Source organism: Gracilinanus agilis, chromosome 2, assembly GCF_016433145.1.
Source record: "Gracilinanus agilis isolate LMUSP501 chromosome 2, AgileGrace, whole genome shotgun sequence".
In the NCBI taxonomy this organism is placed as follows: Eukaryota; Metazoa; Chordata; class Mammalia; order Didelphimorphia; family Didelphidae; genus Gracilinanus; species Gracilinanus agilis.
In genome coordinates this window covers 536,704,011-536,717,299 of record NC_058131.1, presented here as the reverse complement: position 1 = coordinate 536,717,299, position 13,289 = coordinate 536,704,011, and the positions used below count along the sequence as shown (strand labels likewise).

The 13,289-nt window shown below is 42.5% G+C and overlaps 1 protein-coding gene across 1 annotated transcript; it reads right to left on the bottom strand.

Moving 5' to 3' along the window:
* Window positions 1-9,551: 9,551 nt before the first annotated feature.
* On the bottom strand, window positions 9,552-11,524 carry GJD2 (gap junction protein delta 2). The gene is made up of 2 exons (XM_044662224.1): window positions 11,454-11,524; window positions 9,552-10,449 (listed from the first exon to the last, which is right to left on the bottom strand). Exons 1-2 carry the CDS (start codon window positions 11,522-11,524, stop codon window positions 9,552-9,554), a joined length of 969 nt encoding a protein of 322 aa, XP_044518159.1.
* Between the last annotated feature and the right edge of the window lie 1,765 nt (window positions 11,525-13,289).

Here is a 13,289-nt window from a genome sequence, read left to right as displayed (position 1 = left end):
TTGTGAGTTTTGAGAAGGTCTAGTGGCCTGAGAAGTAAAAACTGAATATCTGCTAGAAAGTCTAAGGCTGATGGCAGGGGAAGCATCTATATTAGGAGTGTAGAGATACACAGAAGACAGACAGATATGGAAAGATGGCTCCTACAGGATGGAAGCAACTTCAGGGAGAATGTTCCTTGGACCAGGGAAGACTGCTAACGATGGATTCAGAAAAGGACTTCCAGGCCATAAAGTACCAGGAATTGTGAGTCACCCAGAGAACTTTCTAGAATTCACATATGAACAAATATGATCAAAGTACCCTAGTTAATTTGCTACAGTTTTTTTGTTTGGGTTTTTTTTTTTGCTAAAGTTAACCCTAGTTAAATTGCTAAATAAAGATAGTGGCTATTTAACTTGGGGAAAATAATAGTGAATGGATTGGAGCACTTCTTATGGAGTTGAACATAAACACTTTGGCTCCATGGGGAGAGGTGCATGTGCTCTGGCCCATTGCTAACCATCACGTTTGATTAGAGGGTCCTGGTAGGCACCTTGTTCCTTGTGATGGGGCCAGGGGACACAATGCCAATGAGAATTTTTGACAGTCAGGAAGGCTCATTCATTCTGTGGATTTATATAGGAAATATATTACATCTTTATTTTCAATAACCTCACCTGAAATTTTGCATTTCCTTCAATTATGAATATATTCTGAGAATGGCTCTATAGGCTTCACCATACTACCAAAGGTAGACACATGACAAGTAAAGGTTAAAACCAAATGGCATAATGGGAACGTGATGGGTTATCGTTTATTTTTTTAAGAATTTGTCAAAGTGTGCTTATAAGTCTTTTGAATCTTAAGCATTTCTTTTGTGGTGGATAGAATGAATAGCTGTCCTATACCTGATATCATCTACTATTTACAATAAGTACCATTTTAGAAGGGACCCATTAATCCTTTTAGGGAGGCTCTAGACATGAGCTATCATACCTAAGCTATATTGGGAGATTTTCCTGGAGTCACTCCAGGTCAGGGATATGTGCCAGAGAGCAGAGAGAGAGAAGCTTGACCACCTCTCTTTGGGGCCAGGCTCCCCAAGGATTGAACTGAGTCTATCTGAGACCAAGGTCAGAGATGCTTTGCAAGAGAAGGCATCCCATCCTGAGCCATGGGCAGCCTTCTTTCCTAAATTGTACTAACTCATAAATCATAAGACTGAAGCCTGATTTTTTTTTGTGTTGGCATTCACCTTAACCTTCCTGCAGAGACAGAATAGTGGAAAGAACACTGGGCCAGGAGTCAGGAGACCTGGTGTCCCAGTCTGTTGCTACTGCTTTTTTGGGACTGAGAGATTTACACAGAGGGAATAGAATAGCCAACATTACTAAAAGCAGCAGGTTTTTACTAAGGGCACAATTGACTTCACACAAGGGAAGGTACTTAACCTTAAGGCAGTTGGGTGAGGGAGATGAGAAGGGGTCAAGGAGAGAAAAGGCAATCAGAATCTCTGCCATCTAAAAGACAAGACTACAACCAGACAATTAGAGGGACGATACATTGGGATTGAATTGAGGATACATTGAATGAGGAACTTGAGGGTTTGGGTGAGATGATCATAAGGCCAAGGCAAGCAGAAAGAAAGAATTAATGACCATATGAGAGAGCTACTGTGGCCCTAATGCATTGGCTAAGCTAGACTTCTATCTCTCCCCCCATACTTTAGTGTGAGTACATGCCTGGATAGGTTCTAATTAACAGGATCCCTGGGCAATGTGGAATAGGATCAGATGCTTCATATGAAGGGATGGAATCCCCCTTCAGCACATGTGATTAGTTTCTCACCTCTGGTGTCACTGGAAGGTCATATCAGATCAATAAGCTTTTATTAAATGCTTACTATATGCCATGTACTATGCAAAATGCTAAAGGCACAAAGAGAGGCAAAAGTAGTGCCTGTCCTCAAGGAGCTCACAATCTAATGAGGGAGGCAACATATAAGCAAATATTATGTAGAAGATATACACAGGGTAACTGGAAATAATTTCACATTAGTGCCAAAAACAGGGATACCTGAGAGTTGCCAGCATGGAAGATTACAGATCTGCAAGGAGAGAGACCTAGAGAAGGAATAGGCTGGAGAGAACAGGAAGGAAAAGGGGCTGCGTCTAAAGCAGAAACAGTCTATTAAAAAAAAAACAATCATCATTTAGCTCTGACTCTGCCTTTAATCAATAACCTAATTAATTGAGCAATGTGCATATAATTTATTAGATTATTTATTAAATGTATTAAATAAATATTTATTGAACACTTGCTAAGTGATAAGCACTTAGACCAAAATAAAATAGTCTTTCCCTTTAAAGTATTTATGTTCTAAAGTAAGAAATGACATGGGGGCAGCTAAGTGGCTCAGTAAATAGAGAGAGCCAGGCCTAAAGATGGGAGGTCCTAGGTTCAAATCTAGCCTCAGACACTTTCTGGTCACGTGACCCTGGGCAAGTCACTTAACCCCCCATTACCACTCTTCTGCCTTGGAACCAATATACAGCATTGATTCTAAGGTGGAAGGTAAGGTTTTTTGTTTGTTTGTTTGTTTGTTTGTGGTTTTTTTAAAAGAAAAAACATGCATTTATATAGGTATATACAAAACAGATTCAATGAAACATTGGATGGGGGAAGGGAAGAGCAACTATTGGGACTAGGAAAGAGCCAAGCCTTTAAGGAAACCAGAGTCTAAGGAGGAGTTAAAGAGGGAGTGTATTCCAGCCATGAATAACAGACCGTGCAAAGGCATGAAACTAGGAATTGGAATCTCAAGTACGAGAAAAAAAAAAAAAGGCCAGATTATCTGTACCATAAAAAATTCATGGAGTAATAAGTAGAAAGGCTTAAAAAGTAGACTGTGACTAGGTTGTTAAGGACTTTAAGTGCCAAATAGAAGGATTTACATTTGACAGGAAGTAATAGGGAGCCACTGGAATTGATTGAAATGGGGGAGAAGAGAATTACTTGGTCAGACCTGCATTTCAGAAAAATTACATTGGCAGCTAGGTAAAAGATGGATTGGAGAACAGAGAGAATAAGATACCAAAGATAGGAGACTTATTGCAATAGTCCAGGCCAAGAGATGAGAAGGATAAGGACTTGGAGTAGGGAGGTGGCTGCATGAGTGAAGAGAAGGGAATGTATTACAGCAGTAGCTAGTCATGGCATTGGGCAAAACCCATCCTCTCTTTTGGAATCAGTTTTCTCATCTATAAAATGAGGGAGCTAGATTAGATGATGTCTAAATTCCCTCCTAGTTCTAATATTAGTTCTAACATGTAATTTCAGGTTTAGTAGACACACCCACCTCTGGTTTCCCAAGAATCCACCTAGTAAAACTCCTTTTATAATTAGAATGAACAAATACATTCAGATTTTATGCGATAATTTTTTTAAATTCCTTGTATTAGATAGGGAGGGCGGAAAGAATTTGAACATGAAGAGGGGCAAAAAGAACAAATAGATATTTGTAAAATGTTTAATTCCCACCTTCAGAATAGTTACATCAGAGGAAGCTCCTCTAATCAGACATATCAGAGGTTTCAGAATTGACTTGTTTTCAATTAAAAAACGGTCTATATTTAGCTGTCCATATGCTCCTACTGACCGGTGTTGCCCACAAACACAGACGTTTCAGTGTACACAGAAGCAATTCTCAGCAAGATCTCCTTTTTAGGAAGCGAGAGAGAAGCTACAAAGCTTAATCGGTTCTAAGTGGTTCTGAAATATTGTATCAGTTTACAGCAGGAAGGTCATCTTGGTGAATGAACTGGAGTGTTCCACTCTGCACCCTGGATTTAGCTGCCTAACTCCCATTAATGTTCATAGGAGTCATGCTGCCAAATCCCTAGCCATCTCCCTGGATATCTGTCCCAATCCCTTGCTGTTCAGATTGAAATGTATCTTCCAAAGCAGAATTCACCCTAAGGGGGAGCAGAGGAAAGCCTCAACCACAATCAGAACAACACCTGCAGTACCCACAGGCTCACAGATTGGCAGCATGAAAGGTGCTCTAGTTTTACTGATAAACTGACATATTAAAGGCACTTTGCTTGAAGAACTGGCCCCAGACTAAAGCTGATCCTTTAAAAGGGGAATGATAAGCTAGTGACAGAATGAAAGCTGATAACCAAACACTCCCTCCATATTGAGATTTTAGTCTTATGGGGATTGTCCATGCCAAGAGGTGGTTGGAGGCAGGTGATAGACTGCTCTGGGGATGGTTTGGGTAAAGGTGCCCCCTTCACACAGTAAAAAGAGAACAGAACTCACCCCAAAGACCTGGGTTTGTTTGAGCCGTGATTCTGTCACTAACTAACAGCAAGTCCCTTAAAGCCTGTCTTATTGCCTTGGATTCTTCATCTGTTAAAGATGAAGAGTAAAATGGCCTAGTGGGTAGAGAGCTGGAGGATGGAGGACAATCCTGGAAGTCTATCCATTTTTGTGGCATTGATCAAAGGCTCTACACTACGACCACAGACATTTATACTCAAGGCCAAAACATTTACCCATATGTAAGGAGGGAATGGCCAAGCCTGGCCCTGGTGAGTATGTGCAATTATGACGATTTCCCATCCACTAACTACACGGCAAAGGAACTGACTTTGATTGGCTACTGAGCTAGAACAGGGTGTGCACTGAAGCCACACCAAAACAGCCCCTGTGAGTCCCCAGTTTGGGGAGGTATCCGGGGCTCTTTTTCACCCCAGGCTGGTGTGAAACTTCCAGTGAATGACCTTAGGTGAAAGAATATTAGACATGGAACAAACTATACCATGACTTTATGAACTTTGGCGCCTTTTGAGTGCAAATCCTATTCTGTCTCAGTAGCTATTCAAAAGTCTTTTTCTTCACCATGTGATTAGAAAACTAGAAAAAATAATTATAGCTGCTTGTACTCTGAAATCCATATGAGGATACACCACTTCAGCCAAAGCCCACAACTATTTTTTCTAAGTTCTGCCTTTTAGGGGTTTGAAAATATCTCTGCTCACTCCCTTCAGTAGCTAGGCAATGCAGCGAATAGAATTTGAAGTCAAGAAGCCCTAAGTTTGAATTCTATCTTGGAACCTTACTAGCCATATGATTCTGGACTAGTCACTTAACCTCTCAGCCTCATTTTTTCATCCATTAAAGGGACAGAAATAAGCATTTAAGAAGCATAATGATGTGATAAGCATCAATTTAAGCATTTTGTAAATATTATCTCATTGATCCTCGCCATAACTCTTGGAGGGAAGTGCTATCACGGTCTCCATTTTTTAGCTGACAACAGTTTCCTGCCTCAGTTAGGCAAATAGGAGTTACGTGCCACAACTAGGATATGGATGATAATAGTAAGTACCTTACAGGATTGTTGTGGGTTCAGATAAGGATACAAAATAAAGCACTTTACAAAATAAAGAACCATATAAGTGCTAGTTGCTATTATTATTATTATTATTATTATTATTATTTAACCATTCATAGGCCTAACTATAGCACTACTTTGATAATTCCTCATGGTTTGGAATAAATTTGGGTTCACGTTAAAGTTCCCAGACTATGCCAATAAGCCATAAACTCTGAGAAGTCCTAAAAAAAGTCAGACAATGAATCAATGATGGTATATTTCTTGTCTCAGGACATGCCTAGCTGAATTTGAAAAGGGTCATCACCAAAAGACTAACTATCAGTGATGGTTCCCCCATGTCCTTTTGCCACCATATCAAATCATGAAACCAGCAACTATGGCATGCGGGGAGTTTGTAATTTATTTCAGGGGAGGGAGAGAGTGCCAAACTGATTAAATCATAAATCTCTTGAAATATTGAATTTTAAGTTTAAAGACTATTCTTCGATTACTCCTCACCACTCTTCTATCTTGGGGCCTAATAATTCGAGTTCCTTTAACCTATTCCTGAGACTAGGTCTTTGTACACAATGAGAACAATGCCACTTCTGGTTGGCATTGCAAAATCTCCTTTTCCAGAAATATTACATTACTTTCTCTGTATTAGATACCACACACTCTAAATTACAACCAAACAGGTCTACTGAAAGGCCTCCAAATTTGGCATTATTCTCCCACCACTGGGTTTCCCTCATGCTCTAGATTTCCCATGCTCCCCATCATGTCTAGAATCCACTTCTCCTCTGCCTCTTAGAATCCTTAATCTTTCAAGGCTCAGCTCATGGGCCTCTTCCACAAGAAGTCTTTCATTATTCCCCTGGTTGTTAGTGATCTCTCCCTTCTCAAATGATCTTGTTCCTACTCTGATAGCTGTATATTATATACTTCCAGTAGAAGGTATATTCTGTAAAAGCAGGGACTGTTTTTCATTCTGTCTTCATGTTTCCACCGTCTAGAACAGTATTGTACATATAGTAGGCACTTAACAAATACTTGTTCTAGTAAATTGAATTATATAAATTGAATCAGGTAAAGGATAGAAAGGAATTTGAAAGGGCTGGTCAGAAAAATCTCAAGAAGGCCTCTTCTTCCAAAAAGGCTTGTGGACCAATGGAGAATAAAAACCAACTCAAGCTTAAGAGCTCATATCAAAATACTTCCCCAACTCACCACATTCTATAGGGCTCCACTGATGACATATTTCTTTGGCCTACAAGGAAGCTTCTCTTATTAAAAAAGTAAAGTAAGAGACAATGATTAATGTTTCATCAATTATGGCAGATGTTACCTATGTTGAGATAATGCTATGAGGTTCTTCTCCTTTAAGATCAATGTATGGATTTTTGGAAGTGCCTACCTAAAAAACATTAGGTATCTGAAAACCAATGTGGAACTTGATTTTCCCAGAAGACACTATAATTATTTCATGTGACATCAAGGCATAAATACAACAGCCCTTGTTTTCTACACTCCCATTTCTTTCACACCAAACCATATGCTTAGTGCTATCAAGCAACACTTTCTCCATCTCTAGGAGGTGTTTTAAAACATTTTTTTTAGTTTTTAGTCTACCAAATGAAAAATAGAGAATTGCTTTCTCCAAGGGATAATATTCTTGGGAAGCATATTTATATTAAATATGGAAATCTATAAGTTAGAGCATCTACATTTTTCTTTCTAAAAATATCATGCTACATGAATTAAAGATGAAATAAAATTCTTGTGTATTTGTATAATAATCACCTAAGACAGTCCATGGGAGCTTTGGAATGAATGAGCAAACCAAATGCTCACTGCCATTTTATGCAAATAATAATAAAACACAAAATTTTAGCACTTTTTAATTGGAAAAGGCTTTTGTATACTCTATCTGGTTCAATGCTCACAAAAGTTCTGGGAGTTGGGTAGTATGCTATATCTATTTTATAGATATAGAGTCAGGCCCAAAGAGCTTGTGGCTTGGCCAATGAATTGCAGATCAAAGAGTTAAAAAGGAGTCTTCTAACTTTGAATCTAGAATGTTTTTTAGTACTCTATCTACCAAGACCACTGAATCTGGTATCACACACTTGTGAAGAAGGCTATCACTTGTAAAAACATAGAAATCTCCAAAATCTGGGTTATTTTCAGAAATGTAAGCAAAGGAATATTTCCTTGTGGAAATAAAACAAAATAATGGATTAAAAGACAGATGGAGTTTCCTTTGAGTTCCAGGAAAGAATCAAGTTGGAAATGTAGGGTCTGGAAGAAAATATCAAGCAGTCCACTGTGAGTGCTCCAAAAGGAGTGATATTACAGGGTTAAAGTAGTAAAAACAGAGAACATTCAACTCTCTGAACCAGCGCCTGCTGGCTAACTCATGATATGTCTCTGACTCATACACTGAAAGAAGTTTTGTCAGAAACCCAGAGAGCATCCAGATGGAAAGCCAAAATGGGAGAGAAATCATGAGGACGCTCACAACTGTAAGACCCCATTACTAACCCCAACCCCTGATATCATAAAATACACTGCTCTCTGAAACATTTTTGAGTAATTATTTGGGATTTGGAGTCATCATCAAATTAAGTTGATAAAGCTATTCTCCTCTCTCAGTTCTCTGTTAAATATAATATTTCCAGGCTTTCTTTAAATAGAAAGAGCCCCCCACCAAGGAGAAAGAAAGCTCAGAAAGTCCTATTTTACAAAAAAAAGGCAAGTCCTTTATTTGAGATGGGTTACTGTTGTATGTTACACCATTGTCATATCTAAATCAAGGGTCATATTGTAAAGGAAATAAAGGGTTTCATAAAAACATATTACTCCAAATGGTACCCCTGGCCAACTCTTTGATTAAATACATAGTGAAATATCCAAAGTATTATATGGCACTTAAATTAATAAGAGCAGAGAGAAGGTAACATTTATTCACAGTCCAAAGCAATGACTTTTGAGCCTTTGGTATATGTCTCAAATAAGTATTAGTAAACACATAAGTTAGCTGGATAGTATTTAGTTCCAGGTTACTTAGGCCAGTGCTAGGGTGTGTGTGTGTTTGTGTGTGTGTGTGTGTGTGTGTGTGTGTGTGTATGTGTGTGCATGTATGCATGTGTGTGTGTGTGTGTGTGTGGTTTAAATAATTGACAAAGTTAATGAATCCAGAATTCACATGGGATGATTAAGGTCTCTGGTGTGAGCACACAGGCAAATCCAAAACATGGCAAAATCAAGCGCTGTAGTACAGTGCAAGAGAACTACATTAGAAAACAGCATGTGAGATACACCAAGTTACAAACTCTGTGGCTCTGATAGACTTCCAAAATTAAAAAAAAAAAAGGACACTCTCAAAAACTCATGAGCTAGGAATCAGAGATGTCCTGGGGCTCATGATTCATTTCCAAACAGTGCAACAACCCTCCAATAAGTATTTTTGTATTTGCATATTACAATACCCTCCCCACCCACCCCCCTCACCCCTAATAAACAGCACCAGTGCAGTTTGAGTTAGAAAATTGGAAATCTGAGACATTCTACAGGTTTTCATCATAAGTAGGGACCATTCAGTCTGGGCTCAAATGCAAAGCTCTTCAATAGCCAGTCCCAACAGTACACTCCAAACAATTCCCTCTGGTTGACTGGCAAGAAAGCCATAATAGATATACTGTAAGGTCAGACTTAGAAAAAGCTGGCAAGCTGTCCCAGGGTGTTGGGGAAGGGCTTGCTGGTGGAGAAGAAGAGGAGCACTTCAGAGATGTCTGTCCTGTTTTCCAGGAAGAGGGGATAAAATGAGGAGGCAATCACAATTCTTATACCAAGGAAGCATTTGACTCCCACCAAGGTCCTGGGCCCAGCCAAAGCTCAATATGATCCTAACTAGTAACCTTTTGTGTCCATTACTAGTCAGGCTAGACCAACCCATGGGGTAAAGAGATCCCATTTCCACAAGAAGCCTTTTCTCTACCCAGTTGACTCTGTAGAGTCAATGGAGTGACATTTAGCCAAGTTCTACTGAATTGGGCTTCTTTTTCTTTTCCCCTTCTTGATGCCATTGTCTAAAAGTTTCTCTGGAACCAGCCCTATCCCATATTTGGATGGAGAGAGTGAAGATACTTGCCATCTCCCCAAGTCTCCCCACTCCAATCTATCCCTTCACACATAGGCAGAGTCACTTGACTGAGTCCTGCCAAAATTCGGTACGCTGACACGAGGCAGGTCCTTGTTGCGGATCTCATAGACTGACTTCCTCTTGGCCTGTGCACCACGCACAGCCAGCTTAATCTTGCGCCAGCCCAGGTGATTGAGTTCAGCCAGATTGAGGACAACACAAATGCCACTCACAGCGAACATGAACACAAGGAAGACTGTCTTCTCTGTGGGCCGGGAAACATAGCATTCTACCTCCTTGATACAGGGGTAGCGGTCACACTCATACAGTCCAGGGACACTGAAGCCATAAAGGAAGTACTGGCCTACCAGGAACCCAATTTCTAGGGCATTACGGAAAACCACCTGAATAATGTAGAAGCGGGAGATGCCCTCTTGCCGACGGAGCTTAGAACGGGCTGCTGTACGCAGCCCGGATGGGTGTGGAGCCAACTCCTTAACCTCTAGACAGTCTGGCTCCGTCTCCTTGCTAGTATTCTCTGTATTTTGTAGTACTCCATTTACAATAGCATTTTGCAGCTTCTTATTGTCTTCCCGCTTGCCCCCACCACTGCTCCCACCCCCGGCTCCTCCAGGACCCCCAATTGACTCAGGAGGGTCCCTGTCCAGGGCGAGGAAGACAGTAGAATAACGGCGTTCCCTCTGCTTGGCAGATTGGTGCACTGAGTAGGTGATGAAGCAGAGGCTTGGAGTGCACACCATGATGATTTGGAAGACCCAGTAGCGGATATGAGAGATAGGGAAAGCTCGGTCATAGCAGGCTTGGTTGCAGCCTGGCTGCAGGGTATTGCATACAAACATGGTCTGCTCATCATCATACACTGTCTCACCCACTATGGCCACGATAAGGATCCGGAAGATCACCACCACTGTCAGCAGGATCCTGGGCAGAAAAAGAGGGAGGGAGAAAGAAAGAATGTCATGGACTGAGAATCACACAGTGGCCTGCTGCTGGCTTAGGGATCCCCTGCTCCTCCCATCCTGTCCATGGTGTTTCCCTGGTACTGTGGCTGGGGAGCTGTCCACCATCGAGTGGTCCTGAACTAAGAATCTGAGAGCAAAAATGCTTTCAGCTTTCTCATCATCTGGGATCTGTAAACCTCCGTTTTAGAGGTCCCACATAAGTCTATCTCTCTCTATTTATATATATATATATTTTTTTTTGAGACTTGTGTATATGCAAAAGATACAGGCACACCTATACATAATGCATCTCTACACAACATACATCTTCATTATGTATATGACATATACACACAACTACATAAAATGAGAACTAGGGATATGCTTTAAATAAGTGTGAATGGACTTCATGAATTTTTGTTATCTTCTATGTAAATATTGTCCCTAATGATATATTTAAGGTAGTCTATTTATATGCATAAACACACAAAAATAATCCTGGTGTATGTGTGTGTTTCTCACACTATAAGCTTTCTTGAATAAATCGAGGAAAGAAGCTTCAGCCTCAAAGGATGACTCCATCTCCCTCTTCGCCCTTCTCTCTCCAAACACCATACTCCCTTCCAGCTTCTATTTAGGAAACAGAAGGGAGATCAGCTCTGACTCGGAGCACTAGGGGACCCAACAACCCGTGCCCAGAGTTCCGGTTCCGATGGGGAAAGAGTTACCCCACGGAAGGGGCCTCCCAGCAAGGGATCAACTTTCGGGAAGATCCCGAGGGGGTAGAGAAGGAAATACCTTAGAAGAGAAAGGGGGAGCTCTGGGCTTAGGACCATTTCCAGAACCCAGGGGCCCAAAAATGAGTGGGAGGGCAACCAGGGAGAGAAAGGGGCGCGAAATAGGACTCGAGTGGGTAAGGAAAAGGGGCCACGGGAGGGGGTGGACGCTGTCAGGCTTCAGTTCAGCGCAGCTTGGCGCCCTTACCTCCCAATCATAGTGGAATGTTGCTGCACGGCGGCTTCCAGCAGCCTCTCTAAGATGGTCCATTCCCCCATCGCTGTGCATTCGGAGGCAGCAGACAAAGACTGGGCAGCGCTGGGCACGTCCCTGCTCTTGGCCCCCTCCCCAGTCACCACCCGACAACAGGGGGCTAAAGACCAAAAATAAAAGCAAAATAAACCTAACCCACTACTCTTCCCCCTCCCTCCCTTTTTTCTTTTTCCACGTAAAGATGGGGGGGAAATCCAAGCGAGTCCAGAGATGGGGGGTAGCAGCTGGTGCTGTCCAGGGATCAGGGCACCAACCGGTCAGTTGCTGTCCAGCTTGGGGAAGATTCCCTGTGTGGCTTCTGTCCAGGCAGGGGGTGGGGGTGACTGGGAGAATGTACTGGTCACTAGGCTGCTGCTAGCTGGAAAGAGATCTCTCACTCTTGTTCCCCCAGGCGGGTGGGTTGGGGGGGATCCAAGGATACTGCCTCGTCCCTGTACCAGGACAGCCCACCTCTCCTCTTGCAGCTTCAAAGAGTGTTCCCTGCTGCCTTACTTCTAGCCTTGGAGGCCGGGCAGGGACCGCGCGACCCGGACTGCACAGAGAGGAGCAGACTGGGAATCCGCGTCTTGCCGCCTCTAATCCTCCCTTAAGTAGTCTCTGCCTGCGTCACTCCAGGTTGGTGGAGGGGAGTGAGCGCCGGCGTGTTGTAGCTGTGCGCCCAAGCCGGAGGGGCTGGGGACTTGTCGTGGAAGGGGAGGAGGAGATAGGGAGGGATGAGGGTGAGTCTTGGGTCTCCCAATTGGGGGAGGGGGAGTAGGCGGTAGAGAAAGCTCCAAGGGGAATGATCGCAGCTTCCCTAACTGACCAGCTCCAGCTTCCTCCCCGCTAGGCGACTCAAAGCATCCCCTCCCTGCCCGCGCAGCGCCCAGGTAGCACCCGGAGCTCACCTGCCGGCCAGAATCCGCCCGTAAGCCGGGAGAAGATGGGAAAGGGAGGTGAGGAGCCTGGGGCCACAAGCTGATGAGGGGGTGAGGACAATTTGTGTCTTTTCTTCTCAGCCAGGGTTCAGCCCCATTTTCCTTCTTTTATCTAGTGCTCTCAGAGTTGGGATTTCCCCTCGAAAGAGATACGTCAAAATGGAGCTCATTTAAAAAGCTCTAGTAAGGACGCAGGTAATCGTTGTCTGGGAGCAGGGCTGGAATTAGGGGCTCCGTGGGCCTGTGGAGACTTGGGGATATAGGAGTGAATATCTTTGGTGGACAGCCAAGATAGGCTGTGAACGTGCCCGTGTGTTTGTCCATGTCGAGAGAATCAGGTGTCCATTTATGTATATGCATGTCTATCTGGGTATTAATGTATGTATATACAGTGCAGCGACTGTATTTGGATACTTTCTTATTCATGTCAGTTGCCAAGGAGAAAAGGACAGCTAAGGAATGGGACTACTGAAAGACTATGCCTTACCACCCTCCTAATTCGGAGAAGCAATAGGCACAAACTGTCTAAATTGGAAATTTAACATTACTCCTACTTCGTTCTTTCTCTTTTCACACTCTCTCCCCTTTCCCCAAATAAACCCAGCTGAATTTCTGGTTTCCTACTTGCTTAAAAGGTTGCCAGGTCTGCCTGAGCAAATGTTCAATTAGTGGATAGAAATTCTTTCCCTGGGATGCTCATTAGCTTAAGGATGGAAATTAGAAGACATCGGTAGTTTTTGAAGTTTGGGGGTATTTTCCAAAAGCATAAGGAAAGAAAATGCTTAGTGTTCCCACACTAAAAGCAGAGCTGTGAATGTGTCAGAATTTTTTTCTTAGGAGTATATTGCTCTCA